At 41.0% G+C, this 20,022-nt stretch overlaps 2 protein-coding genes across 7 annotated transcripts in view; both read left to right on the top strand.

Moving 5' to 3' along the window:
• The first annotated feature begins 221 nt into the window (after window positions 1-221).
• Window positions 222-8,556, top strand: RNF135 (ring finger protein 135). Its single transcript, XM_075169579.1, has 6 exons — window positions 222-1,462; window positions 2,442-2,528; window positions 3,074-3,265; window positions 4,511-4,670; window positions 5,974-6,075; window positions 6,952-8,556. The coding sequence occupies exons 1-6, from the start codon at window positions 1,115-1,117 to the stop codon at window positions 7,485-7,487; spliced, it is 1,425 nt and encodes a 474-aa protein (XP_075025680.1). The 5' UTR covers window positions 222-1,114; the 3' UTR covers window positions 7,488-8,556.
• A 380-nt stretch (window positions 8,557-8,936) lies between these two features.
• The window catches only part of RHOT1 (ras homolog family member T1), a 28,032-nt gene continuing 16,946 nt past the window's right edge, over window positions 8,937-20,022 (top strand). For 5 of the 6 annotated variants that reach the window (XM_075169575.1, XM_075169574.1, XM_075169573.1 and 2 more), the window contains exons 1-8: window positions 8,937-9,453; window positions 13,230-13,288; window positions 14,905-14,986; window positions 16,765-16,808; window positions 17,615-17,668; window positions 18,035-18,087; window positions 18,636-18,744; window positions 19,360-19,461. In XM_075169575.1, coding sequence (XP_075025676.1) covers window positions 9,174-9,453; window positions 13,230-13,288; window positions 14,905-14,986; window positions 16,765-16,808; window positions 17,615-17,668; window positions 18,035-18,087; window positions 18,636-18,744; window positions 19,360-19,461 — 783 coding nt within the window. In that variant the 5' untranslated portion in view covers window positions 8,937-9,173. Of the gene's footprint in view, window positions 9,454-13,229; window positions 13,289-13,800; window positions 13,868-14,904; window positions 14,987-16,764; window positions 16,809-17,614; window positions 17,669-18,034; window positions 18,088-18,635; window positions 18,745-19,359; window positions 19,462-20,022 lie in introns of all 6 variants that reach the window. The other variant, XM_075169578.1, reaches the window with a different exon arrangement.

The following is a 20,022-nucleotide window of genomic DNA, read 5'->3' as shown; positions in this document are numbered from 1 at the left end:
CTTTTCAGATAGCCTTGGTCCTTAGTTTGCAAATCAAGAGGAAGTCTTGCAGAGTAAGTTTCTGGTGAGGCTTCCACCTTTTGCTGACAATTGCCAGCCAGTCTGAGATACCCAGAATAGCTCTCCTCTGCAGAAATGAGGAAGTGCCAATACTTGCAGGGATTAGTTAGATTAACTGTTTTTTCTTTTTTTTTTTTCCCCACGATAGTGCAGAAGAATTGTTTGAGTTGGATTATCATTCTGCCAGTCTCAGCCAGTTCATCATCATCCAACTCTGAGCAATCTGCAGCAGTTTTGCTTGCTGATACGCTCCCATAAACTTCCCTGTGTTCCCACTCTCTCTCCCCACACAACCTGATTCATTCTAGCTCACATGCTGGTTCAGCAAATCTTTTTATCAACCTAATCCTGCAGCCCTTGAAATCGATAGCGAAGAACCTTCTGACTTGTATGAGCAACAATGTCAGTCTTCATTTGGTTTGACATATGTTATTTGCTATTTTGATGAGGTGAGTAACCCAGGATGACCTCAGAAGAGTTAGTCCATCCAGTAGCCCAAACTTCACATGAATGGGGCTCTGCAAGGCCCACGGTGCTGTGTTGCTTGCTTTCCCGGATGGGTCAGTAGACCAGCCACGTCAGCAACTCTGATTTGACTTGTTACAAAACCGGGAAATTCCCTGTGAAAATGAAATCGTGCAGATAGCAGCAACTTTTTTTGGAGAGTCAATAAAAGTCAAGGCCAGGTCATGGAGAGCTCTGCATCACAGTTCATTTCTACGGTCAACCCAAATCCTCGGACCAAGTCGCCAGCAGCAGAAGAGCTGGGCCGGCACGGGGCTTTGTGGCTGGAGCGGGGAGCTCGCCAGCTGGGCTGCCCCAGGAGAGCAGCGAGGCTCGGCGGTGGGGCACAGCCCTGTACACGGTCCCATCTCCGGTACAGCGCAGCGGTCTCTAACGGAGCAAATATCAGAGCGGAGCCGTCCAGCCCCGCCTCTTCGCCCGTCCCGGCGCTCTCCCCGTTCCCCGGCGCACGGCAGCAGCCTCGCGGGAGGCGGGAGGAGGCGCCCGGGGGAAACGAAACTCAGCCGGCCGCTCCGCCCCGGGCCGCGCCATGGCGGCCGCTGTGGACCTCGAGCGGCTCCTGGACGCCGTGGACCTGAGCTGCGCTTGCTGCCTGCAGTACTTCACGGACCCCGTGCGGCTCGCGGGCTGCACCCACACCTTCTGCCGGCCCTGCATCAACCGGTACTGCGAGGGGAAGCAGCGCACCCGCTGCCCGCTCTGCTGGGCGGACTTCAAGCTGAAGGACGTGCGGCCCAACCGGGAGCTGGCCGCTTTGGTGAGCTTAATCCCGCAGGAGGTAAAGGAAGAAGACTTGGAAACACAGGGTGAACTGAAACCCTCCGGAGCTGTTGCCAGCAGCGACCGGAGCTCGGAGGGGCGGCGACCTGGGGAGAAGGTACGGCCGGAGGCAGCCCGGGGCTCCTCTCCGCGGCACTCCCCGGACAGCCCGGGGCTCATCCCCGCGTTCACCCCCCCGGGGAGCCCGGGGCTCATCCCCGCGTTCACCCCCCGGACAGCCCGGGGCTCCTCCCCGCGGCACCCCCGGGACAGCCCAGGGCTCCTTCGCGCGTTCACCCCCTCGGGACAACTCTGGCCACAATTCTAAATACTTCACCAGGGTCATGAACATGGGGACGTGGCTAGGATCGAGTTAACTTTATCTTTCTTTTTGCCCCCCCCCCCGATATTTTGCATTTCACGTGCCAATATTAGCATTGTCATAACAATATCGTGTATGTTGAGCAGATAGGTTTAGCTAAAGCAGCGTTTGGGGTTCATTGTGGTGCGTGATACACTGAGGACTGCATAGCTGAATTAGAACTAATAGCTGCATGTATTCAGCCGATGTACGATAGTAATAACTAACTTTGTGTACGTAATAGTAACTGTGTGTATTAACTGTTCTTTGTGCTGGCTGTTATTTATTGCACCAGTATAGCATTGGAGACTCCTGAAAGGACACATAACATTATTATGCAGTGCTACAGCTCCACCCAGCTGAATGGCACAAAATGGGACTGGTTCGTTATCTAGATCTCTGCTTAAAATAACTCCCAAACTTGGAGGAGATGAGAAGAATGTATTGACCTTGATTATTTTAGCACATACGTATCTAAAACGTCTCTTTCAGTCTCTGCTGTCGAGCAAAGGTCTTAAGCTCATTATATTTGAACATGTAATTGATGACTGTTGCGTGTTGACTTCATGGTGACTTTTCCCACTCAGAATTAATAGTGTCTTTCAGACCCCTCCTCAGCCAATCCAGTGCTTAACTAATGTCAGTGATATAGGGATTTTTATTATCCTGCTGCTTAACCTACTCTTGCTTTCTTTGAGTGTTATATAGATAAATGGTCCAATGTGTCATTTTAAAGGAGGAAGAGATATGGGACATCTCCAAGCAACTAGAAATGACTGCAGAGACCATCCACCTCTTGAGGAAAGATCTCAGTAAAGCAAAGGTACACACTGTACATTCACTGTCTGCAGTTAGCTTCTGTTTCCACTGCCACCTGGAGACGTGATTGACTCCAGCATAGCCTTCCAGCCCAGAGCAGGAATCTGCTTTTTCTTTCCTTCTGTTGCTGTCACAACTCTGTTTTTATTGATGAGAATGAACTATAGCACCAGCTGTACTAACTCCTGTCTTGGCTGGCACAAAGGCCACTGGAGTTGTGCATTGTTGCCTTTTTCTGCCTACCCCAGGAGTAGCCTGAATGTTTCTGGAACTCTTAGATGCAAAATGCAAATCATAAAGATGGAATATTTATCTTTCTAAGTCAAGCCAAGACTGCTGGCTGTAAAATAGTCAAGATCCTTAACGTGCCCAAAATGTCATTGCAGGTAATGCAGGATAGTGTCAAATATATTTTATTCCTTCGAATAAAGGTAGCTGTTTCTGGTCTGCAGGGGCCAGTCGAAGAGCACGTTAGATGGGGCAGTAGATTCTCATATTCAGCACATCTTTTCTAACAACACAATGAACTCCATGTTTTGTGCCTTTCAGGAATATGCATCTCAGATCAAAAGCCAGATTACTAAAGATTTCTGTTGCATGAAGGAATATATTGAAAGACAGGAGAGAAACACACTGATGTTCATTGAACAAGAGCAAAAAGCAGCTCAACAGAAAATTGAAGAGACTATTCACCAGCTCTGTGTTGAAGTGAATGAGCTCATAGACATCAAAGCCCAAACGGTAAGTGATGAAACGAGGTGGCAGAATATGAGTAGAAACTCTTAAGCTAAATGTACTCTCTACCATGTACAGAGCACTTTCAGGTCCTCACTGCCCTATTCTCACTAGAGACAATGATACCAATCCACAGACGTTGCTGTAACCAGGAAAAGTTAGGAGTGAGAAATTCAGAGGGAAAAAGTACTAAAAAAGGCATAGGCTGGGGATGAAATTCAGAACTAGATTTGTTCTAAGGACGTTGGTGAGCTGGAGTGAAATAGGGACTGCATTGCTTAAATCCAGTCCTGAGTCAAATCTAAAGATAAGATCCTTTATTATCTTTTTATTTTCCAGAATATGTATATACACATAAGTATGCAAGTTAAAGAACTCACAAAGTTATTAAGTACTTTCTAAGGACTTCCTTGGGGAAAATATGTCAAGGGCTCTCAAAAGAGGCAGTTAAAGCACTTTAAATTCTGCAGAGCCCGTTTTGATGTTGAAAACAATTATTCCAATGATGCAAATTAGCTAGCAGGAATTTGGAGTGGGGCTCACCGGGTGTGATGGTGCCAGGAGACAAAGTGGACTTCCAGGGCCAAGGCACAGGGGCCTACATTGGAATTCACCTCGTGTAACTACGTATTTATATCTGATCCAGAGTCCCATTACAGGCAACGAAGAGAAATGGGTACTTTTAGAGCGTGAGTCATCTGGCCTACTTGAGACGCTTACCTGCAAATGAGATCAATCAGGCCTTCAAAAGGCCTGTTTCTTTCCACAGACTATAAAGGCAGACTAAGAGAACAAGCTCAGATGTAGATTTCCACAATTTCTAAATTTAGGTAAATGAGGATTACCCTTTTGTGGGTACTTTATGCTAGATCTCACACTAATACATTTTAAAACTTTTGGTTTGGGTTCTAGAACAAGAAGAAAGTTTAAAAAGAGAAAGTTTGTGTATACATACGTATACTTAAGGAAATTGTAATATATATATATACATAAAAGAAAAATTAGTCCCATTCTTAGTTTTCTTGGGGAAAATGAAGTATTTTATTTTTTATTAAGAAAAAACTATCATTTCATATTTTCTGTAAGATTTCAGGTTAGTTCTCTCAGATAACTATCCTATAAAGGAAGCTCTCAATACAAAGAATAAGATTTTTGCCATTTTTCCACTCTGGCTTTATATCATCTGATATGCTAGATTAAATAACTGCTATTGTTTACATCTTCCCCTTGATTCTTTTATGTCATTATTAGAGTAACTTACCTGAGAGACATAGGTACAAAGGCTCAGCTTCAACAATGAATAAAATTACACTTGATGAGAAGCTTAATGTTGTCAAAAGTGCTGTAGAAGTTCTTAAGAGAAAGTTGGAAATTTTACTTTTGGAGAAGTACACTCAGCAGTTTCCACCAGGTGAGTTTTCCTTATTTTGAAATCTCTTTTTTAGAAGGACTGGATCTAGCAGGGTCCTACATGGGACCCCCCTCAACTCAGTTCCTTGCATGGGAGAGTTGGACTGCTGTAATTTGACACTACTTTGACCCCACACTAAACATTTGTATGAAAGAACCATTCTTACAAACAAGTAGGTGTGCAACTTTGGAAAACAAACCAAAAACTTTGGAGAAAACAGGTGTGCACATGTGTGATTATTATAAAACCCCTTGCAATTTTGGAGACAACATGATTACTTTATACTTCTTTCATGGGAGCCCAAAAGAAAAGAACTGACTGACATGCAGATCACTAATGAAGAATGAAACATAATCCATTTAAATTTTTTTTTTCTAAATACAGAGTAATGTAACAGCAAAGTCTTTGCTAAGAGCAGACATAAAATTCCCTCCCACCAAAAGCTGTGTCTAAGCAAAGCTTTAGAGCTGGTAGGGCCTTTGCTATAGAGTTCTCCTCTTCCCAGCACCGTCTCTCTGCTGCAGAAAGACCACTGAGCGTTTTTGAGAGCAACTAAGACTGACCTAGAACCCCACTGCCACTGAAGGGCAATCCTTCCCTTCCCACCCTTTCCAGTACCACCTGCACTGGTTCTCAAAAACCCCAGATACTTTATCATATTTTTACCTCAGGGTTTTTCTCATCTCAATCATTTCAGCAATTGAGTTTACAGCTTTGCTCCACAATCATTTTTACTAGCAAAACCGAGGAACGAGTGGGCAGAGGTGTGGGTCAAGAACTTTTAAGGACAGCTTTCATGATGAAGCCAATGTGTTATGTAACTATACCAGAAAGTGTCTGCAAATGAGTCTTGGAAATATGCGCTACAATGTCATAGAAAATTAGAAACGGCCCTTAAAGCTGTAGGGCTGAATGTCAGGCTTTTTGGTCAGCAATTAGAGCAAAAAGTTACTTTGTGCTTATGAAATGCATGTGCAGGTAACACAAGAAACACATGATACTCAGAAAAAAATGAAGAACACTGTAAACACTTTTATGACAGAAACTGGCTTATCTGCTTTACCCATCCAGTTTTTCTGACTGCTCCATTCTGACCACACTTAGGGCAGCAGTGTACGTTTTTGGATAAAAAATGTTTGCCTACACATCCTTTGATAATTTATACAATCAAAAAAGCAACTCTTTGTTTTGTACTTTAACCACTAGCTAGGTTTATTTAATGTATGTTTTCCTTTAGAAGCATAAATACTTCCTATTCACGATTTGGAGAAGTGCCTTAACACTTCCATTTTTTCGTATTTAGTGCAACCTCCAGACTTATACCAGGAGACAAATGTCTGTTCACTATCTCCAGAGTCCGCAGCTAAAAATCCAGAACCAATGATTTCAAGCCAGTTTTCTCAGTGTAAGTATGCAAGCCAGCATGGCTCTTCAATAACAGCATTCAAGTGACTATGAGACTGTGGATTTGCTGAGGAAAACTGTACTTACAAACATCAGCAGGAGATCTGGCTGTTCACCTGAAGCACAGAAACACAGTTAAGTTACCATGAATTAATCACTTACTGCAGCATAATGCAATACTATACCTGACTGCATATGCAAGATAAAAAGGGTAAGAAACCTGTTTCATGGAAGGTCTATAAACTGTGTTGTAGCTTGTGCTGGCTGCAGAGTCTGAGTTGGTGTATGGGCAGTTACTGCACCTTACTGATCTTTTCTGTGTTAAGCCGTAATGACTCCATTTGTTGTCTGAATTCTGCATCATTTTTACAGAAATCTTTTTACAGTCAGCACACAGTACTACAGCTGTAGCTTAAAACACAAACCAAATGTTTTTGCTGATAAAATATGCAAGAACATATCCCAATGAACAGATGACTGTTTAAGTTTTATTAAGGTAAGCATCCCATTTATTATTGGCAAAAGGGTAATTTTTTTGTAAGATTGTGGTTAGGAATAAGATCCATCCTGTAGGGTGCCAAGTACCTTCATCTTCCCACTGGAGTGCATGAGTCTGTCATGGATGTTTATGCAATTGTGCCTGTTAAACGTTTCAATATGCACTGGGCTCAGGATACAGTCATTAGTGTTTGGTTGAGGATTCTTGCTGATTTGCAGGATTGAACTTTGATTAAGGTTTATTCTATGATCATTGGTTTTCATCTCTGTTCTTGAGTAGGGATGCACATCCACTGTTGTGTAGGATGCATGTAAATACTGAGGTTGATCTGTCTTCTTGTTGCGTGCAGGTGAGAATATTTTCCTTTCTGTCTTCTAGGGGCAGATGATGTGACTTTTGATCTCGCAAGAGTATATGACCGCTTAGCAATCACAGCCCAGAACAGGAAAGTAATGGTTTCCAGCTACCCGACTGATTATGAACCATCGCCCAACAGATTCTGCATCAGTCAAGTGATGTGTTTGCAGAGCTTCTCTACTGGGTGCCACTACTGGGAAGTAATTACCAAGGACAGTGATGGATGGGCTGTTGGAGTTGCTCATGAAATGATCGGTAAAAGGGACAAATTAGGGAGAACAGAGCATTCCTGGTGTGTAGAATGGCTAGGTCCCAAAAAGCAGCTGTCAGCATGGCATAGGGATCAAGAAACATTATTACACAAGGATAAACCATTGAAGGTTGGAGTTTTCCTGGAGCTACAAAAGAAGGCGGTGTCATTTTACTCCATCACTGACAAAGAAACGCTTTTGCATACATTTGAAATCAATACCTCAAATCCTCTTTACCCTGCTTTCTGGCTATACAGTCTAGAAAGAAATGGATCTTTAACTATAAATCACACAAACAGGAGATAAAGCCTGTTTGGGAAAGTGACAATTTTGCCTATGACTGCAGAGCTTCTATACAAGCTTCAGTGTTTAGCACAGGAATTTAGCAAGGAGTGTAAAGCCACCCAGGGTTTCCTGGAAACCAGCAACTGATACGTTGTCTGCTCTGCTTTTCTTCATGCTGTGCTCTGATCTAGCCATACTTCATTAAAGCAATTCCAGTGTATGCTAAAGGTGGTAACCATCCCTGTGGGAGTGAGGTGGATTTCTTAAGCAGCTTTAAATAGTCCCAGGATATTCCTAGGAAGGAATGCACCAAGGAAGCTCTGAGGTCAGGGATTAGTCCTTCCCATGGACCTCATTTTCCTACATTGATCCAAAAAATTTCAGGAGAACAGATGATGCCATTACATTCTGTCAAGTGAGCTTTCTTTAGAAAGATCTGATTGAGTAAGGAATGCTCAGAGGGCAAGAATGTTACTGATCTCATGCATGAAAATCTTTCTCTTTAGGTACTAAACTACGGGACATAGGCTTTGTATTTGAGGACCTGACATTTCAGGGAGGTGTCCAGAAGAACATCATCTCACTGGCACTGTATCCTGTTTTAGTCTTGCCCAGGCCAAAGGGTTGTCAATCCTGGTGGTAGTGTGACCACAGGAATGGTTTTGGAAGCAGATGTTTTCAAATGTGTTTGCACCAGCCGATAAACCAGGTGGTCACATTATTGCTCTTTTAAAGAGCCAGCAAACAGGACTGTGTCATGGGAAGGACCATCTTTTCTTGCCAGGGAGTCTGAGGAAACGAGGTTCTATGAGTTTCTTTGCCAGCATACAGGCAATGTTTCTGCCCTCGTTTGTTGCACCTTTCTAGCTGTAGGGAGGTCCCTGTTGCCTGTGTGGGGTGAAGGGGCCAGAGCTGAGATCCTGCAAAACCTACTGACAGCTGAATTTCTGAGACGACCACTGCTTCGTGCAGGCAAACTGAAAACAGAGTTCCCAAGAAGCAAAAGCTTGTTCAGGAAGACAGTGGCATTCCAGAATGAACAAAATAAGAAGTTTAATGTGAATAAAGCATGTGGGATGCAACTAGTTCATTTAGCCACATGGAGCTCCATGGCTTTTAAAGTCCTTGGCAGAACTGCTGGTAATCTTCAAGGTTACTCTCCTTTGCTGTCATTGAACACTCTGAAAGCACGTTGGGCTAAACGCACATTTGTAAGATCCCAGAGGTGTGTGGATCAGCTGCTACAAGACTGGGGGTTAGCTCTCTCTCAGTGTTGCCAACAGTGTAATGCACAGCTAAGGCTGCTGCCTCTTGCTAGGGCTGAGGTGCCCTTCCACGGTCCATCTGGAGAAAGAACAGCGACAGCACGACAAACTCACTGGGCACCTCTCCTTTTCCACGTACGAGTTGTGCCGTGCTGCCCAGGAGCAGCAATTTGTTACGGTTTGGCTCATAAATTACCACACAATTTGAAAGGGAATGCGTTGTCTCGCTTCTGATGTGTTCCCGTGCGTGGGACGCACTCGGCTGGCACGCCGCGGCAGCCAGCGCCGTTTCACTGCAGTACGTGAAACCTGCATCATGGCTCCTTCACGGCAGAAAACTGAGTCACCGTCCCAGGGAAGCCCAGAGCAGAACTCCCCCTCGGAGGGGGACAGGCGCCCGCTAGCCCGGTGCCTGCTCTATTTCCCGGCCGGGCGCTGAGGGATGGCCGCGCAAACCCCCTCAGGCCGGCGCGCGGCCTTGAGCCTCCCGCGCAGCCGCACGCAGGCGCGCGGGCCGCCACTACCTAGGCTGTCCCTCGCGAGCCACCGTAGACTGCCCGCTTCGCGGCGGGGAGGAGGCGGCGCGGGGGGGTCGCGGCGTGAGGGGATCCCAGGCCGCAGCGGCTCCGCTTCCCCCGCCGAGCCCGATGTGAGCCGCCCCGCGCCGGGGCCAGGGAGCGGGGCCATGAAGAAGGACGTCAGGATCCTGCTGGTGGGAGAACGTGAGTGCGGGGGCCGGCGCGGCCCCGGGGCAGGGCGGGGGCCGAGGCTGTGGGGCAGGGCGGGGGCCGCCGGGGTGAGGGGGAGCTGCCGTCGCCATGCCGCCGGCTGTCAGATCGCCCCGGGGCTGCGGGGCGGGGTGTCTCTCATCCCTGCCCGGGCTCCTTCACCTTAGGGCGACGCGCCCGGCCCGGGGCGCCCGGGAGAGGAGAGGAGCCCCGGCCCTGCGTGGCTGGCAAAGGTCGGGGTTGGGTGCTCCGTGACCGCTCCGTGCTTGATTACAGCGGCGGGAGGGACGCGCCGGCGGGCCCGGGAGCCTGTGCCTGCCCTCGGCCGGGAGCCCCCGGCTTCTGGCGTCCCTTTGCGGGATACCGAGCTCGCAGCATGGAAGTCAGTTCGCGTAGTTAGTGTGCTTCTTGGGCGTCCCTGGAGATGAAACTGGGCTGAAATTTTTGCCCTGTATTTGGCCACGTCCCGTTTAAACTTTTTTTGTGGAAATCCAACTTAATTTTTTCTTATTTACTGAGTTTGGAAATCAGTGGCCAGATGTGCTCCAGGCGGTTATCAGTTGGGTGTTGTGGACTTGTGGCTAGGACAGGGCCAGGGAGCCAGATCCCTGCTTCTGCCGTTAGTTTACTGGATGACCTTGAATAAACGGCACACACTTATATGCATGCCAAAGTTATAGTGGCTCTGTGCTTTTTCATATGTTTGTAAAATTATGTCCTTAAGTTCATGCTTAGGTACCCGAATAAGTGGCTAGGCTTTCAAAGATACAGCTTCTTACTGATGTAAATAGCAGCAAGGAGGTTCTGTTTTGTTAGTTTGTAAAGTGCACTTAAGTTCATCACAAGAAAAGGATACACGGTAATTACCAAGTGTTATTAGTAAAATTACTTAATTATACTAAGAATGTAGTACTACTAACAAAGCTTTCCTGAGAATTGAATGCCTCATACATATTTATAGTACAGTTTATGCAGTTATTTTATAGCGCCGGTTGGCTCTGTCTGTATTGCCTAGAAAGATCCTCTGTGACTTCTTTAGAGAGGAATCTTCAGCGAGATGGTACTATGCAGAGAGAGTTAACTCATTAAGCTTGTATTTGACTAGTTTTACAAGACTCAATTTATTTAGAAGTGTATTTGTGCATTTGAATAGACAGTTGAATTCCTCTTCAGAATATATGCCTAATTTACCTTGCTTTCTTTGGCAATGGTTCTGTACAGTGGTTTCAGTACAGGTGTAACAGGTGCTTTGATTTGGCAACTAAGTTCACAATGTGTCCAACTGATAATTTCAAAGATACAGGTCTCTTAAATATAGCCACATATAGTACACAGCAGAGATTGTGAGCATCTTTATATTTTTGTTGGAATTGTAATGAACAGAAGGGAGAAATTTGTTTTACAAATCAGTAAAACTTGTCGGTTATACTGTTAGTACTGTTTTGTATACATGTGTTTTATATATATTAGGCTGAAACCACAAGTTAGTCTAGACCACATAATACTTGTTAGCTGATAACAGCAGACCATCAGGTTCAGACTCTGAAATATCACGTGAAGACCTTTGTTGTAAGCCTGTTCCAAAACATATCCTTTTTTATCCCCAGTGGTCTACATTTTAGGTTTAAGGTTGTTTTAGTCCTCATAGCCAGGGTGCAAACATCAATTTTTAATAGCCAATAATTTTCAGAATATGTTCAGCACGTTATTTTATGCAGTGTGACCTCGAAGACTTATATAGGAGGAAAAAGATGAGTTAATTATCACAAAGTGCTGTGCTGTTCTCTTCATCCTAGTCAGCCGATATTGTTTAGATTGTTATTTCTAAGACTATAAACAGAATTGGAAAGGCAAATGGTTGACCTAGATTCAGGCAAAATAAACCAAATCTCTACACTTGAACCTACGGATTTTCATAAAAAACAACTCCAGAACACTTGGAAATGTATCAGAAGCTTACAAATACTGAGCATCTTTACTAACCAGCAGTCCATAATCTTCTATTTTCGGTCATATAACATTAATGAAATGAGTTTCTATATCTCAAAGCCAACATATTTTGTCACTGTTTCAATTAAAGCTGACTTGGTCAGATGCAAAATATGCTGCACCATTTTCAGTAATTATCTAATAACTTTACTTGCCTATCAGGAAGGTACTTATCTATGGAAATAGGAGAGCTTTTAAAGTTCTTTTGATTCTGTCAGGATGAAACTTAAGACGTAGTTTATGCAGGAGGGCACCTGGCAGTGTAAATTACAGTTTTAGCTCATATGGATATCTTTGATGAAAACACAACCATACTGCTCTTAAAAAACCTGCATCTTACTCCTCTCCAGTTAATACCACTGGTGAAAGATTGACAACTGGTCTTCCTAAGGAAAAAGTCTTCCTCCCCAGGATAAATTTTTCTCTACTTTTCATAATTTTGTAATAACTACTCTTTAACTTACCATGATGAAGAGAAGCTTTTATTTCTGGATGTCAGAAGGCCCTTTGTTACTATACCAAAAAGAGACTTGGATAAGTTGAATGTACTTTGACTAGATCATCAGTTCAGTAATACCATTTTCTGCACAAAAACAATCAGTCTTACAATTTCATCTCTTCTTCTTCCTCCCATATTCAGAATTATATACAATTAAATAGACAAATGTAGATGCAGTGATATCAGGAAAACAACTTCTGTCAATTGGTGACACTTACATTGTTTTCAGTAGGAACAATGACGCAGGCTCCGACTGATTGCGAGCAATGTCTTGGTTGATAAAACATGCATGGTAGCAAAGATGCTGTACATCCAGGATGAAATAGTTTTTTGCTTGAATTGAGGGCTGTCAGAAATATACAATCCCAGATAATATTTGAGTCTGAACATTGTGGTTTTTAAGAAATGTCTCGAAAACAAATAAAGCAGTAATAGTCTTTCAAGGCTTTCAAAGGAACAGGAAGTTGACAGATGAAGGTTTTGAGGGGGGGGGGAACCCTGAGAAAAGTTACCAACTCTTAATTTTAAATGGTCACATTAACGATTCTCAAAACCAAGCAAGCCAGCTGTGATATGAGAAGTCTGAACTTTGCAGGTAAACTGAGTAATTTATATGATTGAATACAGTTGAATATTGAAGCAGAGATTATATTATTATTCTTTTTGGATTCAGAAAACTGCGACTTCAGAAGGGTTGGTGGTTTGGGTTTTTTTTTCGCTTTTTGTGGGCGACAGCTCATTTGTATCAAGGAGATTATGCTCTTGCACTTTCAAAGTAGTCAAACTAGTTTGTGGCGACTTTGTGCATTGATGATAGAGCCATGTCTTCTTGTCCAGCTCTTATCCTTGGAAGTTTAGCACAATCATCGTATCAAGAATACTATAAAAATAGTTAATTCCTAAATTCCTTTCTGTGTGCTTTCTTTGTTTCTATTTATAAAGTTGTTTTAATGCATTTCCAGTTTGTTTTGAATTTTTGTTTGTTTTCTTAAGCATTCTGTATTAAGGTTAAACCTGCTAATTTTTTGTGAAAGACACAGTAGGATTTGATTCCCTCCTGGATGAAATGCAGAAGTGTGAAATGAATCCTAAGGTTTTACAATAAAAGAATTATGAGGGAATTGCTGTCATTCATATTTAGTATGCTTAAACAACAGATAAAAAGCCTTTAACATGGTCAATTGGAAAATGTTTTTAAAATACTTCCCATTTTAAGATGCGATGCAACTATTGAGGTTAACAAACGCAAATTATCTAATCTCTGTTTTTAATGCTTTTGCAGCCAGAGTTGGGAAGACATCACTAATTATGTCTCTTGTCAGTGAAGAATTTCCAGAAGAGGTAGACCATCCTTATTTGTTTTCTATGTTTTATTTCTATCCTGTTGTATAATTTTTTTCACAGAGTAAGTTAATAGGCTCTGCTTTAAAATAATGTTTCCTATTTAGAAAAAAAATAGTGTCTAAAACTGCAATGATGACTTCTGAAAGAGTAATGTAGGTTAGTTTAAATATACCTCTGCGTGAAGATTAGGAATTTAAATTTTATCTAAGTTCCTTTCTTGTTTTTCACATGGTTAATCAAACTAACTTTTTGATATCTGAGGAATGTTAGGGGTTTTTTAAGCAGTTGAAACTGGTCAATAACTGGCCGCATATTTCAACATTAGAGACTCATAAATGGGAAGGTGCTGAAAGAGGCAAGACCCTCAAATTTTGTTGGAGTGTTGTGTTTAAAGAGCAAGTAGATTGAAAAATGAATGAGAATGAGGAATTAAAAAGTCACATTGTATAACTTACACTTAGCCATTTTTTGTAACTAAGCGAGATATTCCTTTATTTCTATTTTTGAAGAATATTTTCCTGACTCTCTTGAAGTAAAAAATGCCGAAGACTCTTACTGCTTTCTTCCAGAATAAAAGTAAAGCTACTTCTACATTTTATTTCTCTAAAAAAACAGCACATAGTTCTCTTTATACCATAAAAAGAACTGCAGCTGCTGCAAATAGTTAGGCTTTTTACATATAAACATGAATGTTTATTTCTTCTGATCACAAGTCTTAAAATAGACATCATGTGCTGCTCTTTGAATCTACGCTGCGCTGTGTTTAATGCAAATCAGTAGGTTATCACAGTTCATGAGTCAAGATTAGATTGTTAACATAATTGAATTTAGTTCCCAACCTTGCAGGTAAAAAGGAGCTCCAGTTACTGTTTGTTCTTAAACTGCTCAGGGACCCATTTCTTTGACAGGTTGTTTGTTGATGTATTTAATGAATTGTAGGCCTCTATTCACTTCTTAGCTTCTTCCTGCTGTATAATATAGAGTATTTCTCTAAATTCATGTTGAGAGAAAAAGCGTCATTTATATATAACACAAAATCTGCCTGTAATTATAGAAATAACTTTAAAAAGAAAAAACTGATACTATATAAACTGCTGAAAGACATGTGCAATTCCTGCAATAATGGCATGCTAACTCTGATGTTACTCTCCTGCTAAAGAATGTGTAGCCCTTTGAAGTAATTGGTTGAATTTGATTACCCCCCCAAACTCTAGAACTTTTATTTATATGACATTTTTATTTAAAGTAAATTGCAATTCAGGGTTTTTTTATAGTTTTCACTATTATAATAGTTCTCTACAGGTGGATGGGTATAGTGGATTTGAGTTTTATAGAAGCATTCATTGAATCCCTTAACAACATTGCTTTCTTGCAAAGCATGCAGGAAGTTCTTTATTCAGTAAGTAGACTAATAAAGAATGAGAAAGCAGCAGTGACTTGCAGTACATTGCAAAAAAAAAAAAAACCCACCAAAGTACTTGAACTACTAATAAGATGTTCTATTTAAAGGTGACTAATTGGCAGGTGTATTATACTATATGACTTTTTTTGACCATCAGGATTTTCTGGATTATCTTTAAAGGCTTTTTCTTGCTGTTTCTTTACAACCCAAGGTTCCACCACGAGCTGAAGAAATCACCATTCCAGCTGATGTCACCCCTGAAAGAGTGCCAACCCACATAGTGGATTATTCAGGTAAGGACTACACAATACTGTTACTGTCTGACTGATTTGGTATGGAATTGTTTATTTAACTCAATAGCCTCTTTAACAGTCATACTGGAATGGGACCAAAGCTACATGTAGAAAAAGGCTAGATTAAGTAGAAACTCATGGGATAAAACTAAATCATTTGGTGATGGCTGGTCCTACTAATTCAAAGCCTAACATTAACTGCTGTTGGTACTTCAATGAAAGACAGTCGTAGCAATATTCCAGTGAAGTTAGTATTCTTTGTGTGATGGACATATTTACAGGTTCAGACAAAGGTGGGAATTCAAAACTATTTTTCTTTCTTTCAGTGAAGAATTTATTAAGATGCAGGAGACTTTACATACCTTATATTCTATGTCTTTCTAAATTTCTAAGTTTGGACATCTTATCCTTTTGTGTCAGTTTCATATGTTGTATTTTTGTTTTTTGATATATTCTAATCTCCTTGACCTTGCTGAACAGATAAATAGGCTCAGTATGTAGGTTCGTATGCTATCATAAATATATGCAACTGTTGCACAGCTAGAAAAATCCTTCCACCATTTGTAATGAAGCCAAGAATTAGGCCATGTTAGCAGATACCTTCCTGTCTTCTCTCTCCCACCACTGCTGAGGAAATATCTTTGGTGTGTTTATCTATTTGGAACAAAGAAATAATGCGTATTTTTTCGTTGGACTTGAGCTGAAATTTACGTGGAGTGAGTTTTTCTGTCTATTGGATGAAGTGTTTCATAGATTCAGTTAACAGAAGTTAATTGGTTAACCAATTGTTAATTGGTAATTGGTTAATTGGTCTGACTAAAAAAAATCAACACTGCATATGTCATAGAATCATAGAATCATTAAGGTTGGAAAAGACCTCTAAGATCATCGAGTCCAACCGTCAACATGCCCACTACACCATGTCCCTAAGCGCCTCATCTACACGTCTTTTAAATACTTCCAGGGATGGTGACTCCACCACTTCCCTGGGCAGCCTGTTCCAAGGCCTGACCACTATTTCGGTAAAGAAATTTCTCCTAATGTCCAATTTCCTCTCGTCCTATCACTAGTTAGTTGGCAGAAGAGACCGACCCCCACCTCGCTACAACCTCCTTTCAGGTAGTTGTAGAGCGATGAGGTCTCCCCTCAGCCTCCTCTTCTCCAGGCTGAACAACCCCAGTTCCCTCAGCCGCTCCCCATCAGACTTGTGCTCCAGGCCCTTCACCAGCTTCGTTGCCCTCCTCTGGACACGCTCCAGCCCCTCCATGTCCTTCTTGTCGTGAGGGGCCCAGAACTGAACACAGTATTCGAGGTGCAGCCTCACCAGTGCCCAGTACAGGGGCACGATCACCTCCCTGCTCCTGCTGGCCACACCAGTTCTGATACATGTCAAATTCTTTTGTAAAAGTTTACATTATAGAACAATGTTGCTACTTATTATCCCAGGAAGGGGCTGTTGATAAATGTAGGGGGATGCAAACTATGACTCATTCCAGAGAGAACCTGTCTACCAATGTAATTATTCCTCTTTAAAATAGCTGTTAAAAAACTTGTGTGCAACAGACTGTTTCTGTCTTGTAAGTTAATGGATCAATTTCATTACTGTTACAGTAGAAGTACTCTTCAGTGCATTTTATAAAAAGACATTTAAATAACAAGAGCTTTCACAAGGCTGTCTTACGAGCATTATGAAATATCCTAGTGCAGTTACTTAAGTTTTTCAGTTTTGTTCGCAAAAATTTTTAGTATTAATGCATGGCTTATTCTATTGAATACAGAAGCAGAGCAAAGTGATGAGCAGCTTTACCATGAAATATCACAGGTAAGTGTATTTTAGCGTTTACTAGAAAATAATTTCTGCTTTTGGAGAAATCTTTCCTTTTAAGTTCTCTGCATTAGATGGGCTTCCGTTTGAATTGAAAAAAAAAAACAACCTCTCTTGCTTTTTTTTGCTTGGCATTTCATTTTGTTTTGTTTTATGCTCTGTGCTCTTCCTCTATTTAAGAAAAGTAGGTGAACACAGGTGCCACTGTGTTGGTGAATTTAGCTTAAGCTTTGTGCTTCCAAGGGAAAGGACAGAACCTAAATATCTTTTAATTAGTAGGCCAAGGGATTGACGGTTTTTGTAAAGAAATAATCCTACCCTGGAAAGATCAATTTCGGTTTTTTGTCATGTTGTACTATTGCATTTATGAATAGCAGGGGGTTCTTGGTAATTTTATAATTCCTTCTGTTTCCTATTTTCACTTCTTTCTGAGCACCTTTGCACATTTTCTGTACAGTCTGTCACGGTGTTGTGTTCCATTTCTGGCATTTAGTTTGGTACTTGAGCGGAGGCTGCAAATTATGATTCTTCAGTTTAGATTTCTTGGTAGCATAGGTCTCTCTGCAGGCATAAGCTGTGAATATCACACTGCAAGACATGCTTTTTGGCGCTTCTCAACATAATTTATTTGGTTTAAGCTGTTGTCGGGCTACAAGTAGCTTAAACAAGTCAGGGACACAGTTTTTGACTAATGGTGGAACTGTTCTTACTCTGATGTTGTTACATACGATTCTTAATTGTCTCTGCTGCTCTAGAGACTCTGAACAGTGGAATTCCATGCCTTTCCTTTCTTTTCATTTTAGGCAAATGTGATTTGTATAGTATATGCTGTTAACAACAAGAATTCTATTGATAAGGTATGGTAACACATTTTATCCAGTTATTGCTTGAGATGTAACTTGTGCACTGTTAATTGTTGGCAAGCTGAAAGCTGTATTAGACATGTAAAATGCATAAGATGGTGTTTGAGATCAAGTTGTTAAGAGAATGTACAGATCTATTATTGCATCTGGTCCATTTCAACATCTGAGTTTTCAGTCATTTCAGTCATCTGAGAAAGTTGCTCATTAATCAACTCCAGTTTTTATTTGTTTCCCACTTTGCGGGTAAATATGTGCCTTCTTGGCAAAGAAGCAGTAGCAGTTGTAGTTGAACTTGTGCACAGTTCAGTCATATTAAATTTGAAAATGTATTTTTCATGTTTGTTTTTAACCCCGCTTTAGGTAACAAGTCGATGGATTCCTCTCATCAATGAAAGGACAGACAAAGATAGCAGGTGCATAAGTAGAGATGAGAAGTGTGAATTAGGCTGCTCATCGATGGGTGTCAGTGTCCAGTGTTGAGGATGTTAATTGTTTAAGAAAATCAAATTCTAAACTTAAAGTTTATATAAGAAGTCCAAGCAACAAGAGATTTAAAGTATGTAGGTCTGTTACATATGCCAGCAATGCTATTTATTTTGAATTTCATGGGCAGCTTTTACCAGGTGTGTTTATATTTGTTATGATATAACTAGTTTTGGCTACATGGTCTGTATAGGTTTTCTACTGATGTTGGTTTTGTATAATAATAATATGATGAGTTACTTTTGTGTTTAACTGTGCATTTTTTGTAGTATGAACAAGAAATACATTTCTGTCCAAGTGTATATCAAAACAATTTACTTAAAACTGCTATTGTTTAGTTTTGCCTATTGGCTACCAGTGATATTTAATTACATCATGAAAATAATATAATGGCTTCTGGTGGGAGGTACGATGCTAAATTAAGATAGATCTTTTTATCCCTCTGTCTTTAAAGCTCTTAACCTTTTTTTGTTTTCAGGCTGCCTCTTATATTAGTTGGAAACAAGTCTGATCTAGTGGAATACAGCAGTATGGAAACTATCCTTCCCATTATGAATCAATACACAGAGATAGAAACATGTGTAGAGGTATGCAAGACTTTCTGAAGTTAGAATGAGTAACAAAAAATAAATTCTTGCCAAGCACGTTTGGCAACTTTTTAATAGAAAAGGTGATTTTTAGATTTTTTGTTCAAAATAAAATATTCAAATGTAAGTCATTATCATGGTGAGTTTTTATGTTATTTTTCTTCAGAGAAGATTACACTATTGTATAATCAAATATTACTGTCAAATTCTTCTGATATTTAGAGCCTCCTCACATCCTTGCCTTTAGCACGTGTTTTAAATTTAATATTAAGCCAGGCAGGTGTCTGCAAAGTATTAAAAATGGAATTAATATGTGTGGATATGCCTCTCTTTTTTTTTTTTTAATTTTCTTTTCTTTTTTTTTATTTTCTTTTTTTTTTCCCCAAAGTAGATACAACTTTTTGATTTTTCTGTTATTGATATGACAGCAAATTGTAGTGAGACCTCCTTTATTAATTACTGAGCAGGTATAGGGCTAGACGTCTTTTTTCCAAAACAGCACTGTACCCACAAGAGGGGGCTAGATCTTTAAAAGTTTGATGCTTGCTTAAATTTCAGAAGAAATCACCAAATAGTCAAGAAACTAGCTAATCAATATAAGGATTTCTCTTTCAGTGTTCAGCCAAAAACTTGAAGAATATATCTGAGCTATTTTATTATGCACAGAAAGCTGTTCTACATCCTACAGGTCCTCTTTATTGCCCAGAGGAGAAAGAGGTATTTATACATAGATTGTAAGAACAAATAATATAGCGGGGGGGGGGGGGAAGTAAAACACTTTGCTGTTCTTTGCTTTTCAGTGGATTTTGCATTTCTTAGGTGTGTTCTGTTACCACCACCCCACCTCCAAATGTCAAGCATTATATTCCAGAACCATGTGATTGTTTTGTGTTGTATTAATCTGATCTGTCTTTCCTTTCATTCAAAACAATGAAGACAGTTTTTTGTTGCCCATGTGAATTGCTAAGTAAAATGAAAAGCTTTGATAATGGCTTTAAACCCAATGTAACATGAACAAAATCATGTGTTCAATTCGGTTCTCCTTTAGATATACATTTCACAGTAACTCCATTTATTTCAGGGAAACTACTCCAGACTTGGCCTGATTTAAGGGAAAGAACTTTTCTCAGCATCTTGTGAGACTTTGGCAAAAGGGATAAGAAACAAGTGATGTGGCTGGTTTTTAAGTATCACAGGTAGTTAGCTCAGAGTATTATGGAGGAGTATGGTTTTTTTACAAACATTACTTTCATGGGCAAATACAAATAAAATCTCTAA

This window comes from Calonectris borealis, chromosome 20 (genome assembly GCF_964195595.1).
Source record: "Calonectris borealis chromosome 20, bCalBor7.hap1.2, whole genome shotgun sequence".
Lineage (NCBI taxonomy): Eukaryota > Metazoa > Chordata > Aves > Procellariiformes > Procellariidae > Calonectris > Calonectris borealis.
The sequence above is the reverse complement of the archived record's forward strand: the minus strand, read 5'-3'. Positions and strand labels throughout refer to the sequence as shown.

What these genes read in the sequence shown, in the direction of transcription:
- RNF135 (XM_075169579.1), top strand. Translation starts at nt 1,115, where the DNA reads ATGGCGGCCGCTGTGGACCTCGAGCGGCTCCTGGACGCCGTGGACCTG. An exon ending in GGCGGCGACCTGGGGAGAAG is followed by an intron (nt 1,463 to 2,441) that starts GTACGGCCGGAG and finishes GTCATTTTAAAG; the next exon opens with GAGGAAGAGATATGGGACAT. An exon ending in TTCAAGCCAGTTTTCTCAGT is followed by an intron (nt 6,076 to 6,951) that starts GTAAGTATGCAA and finishes TCTGTCTTCTAG; the next exon opens with GGGCAGATGATGTGACTTTT.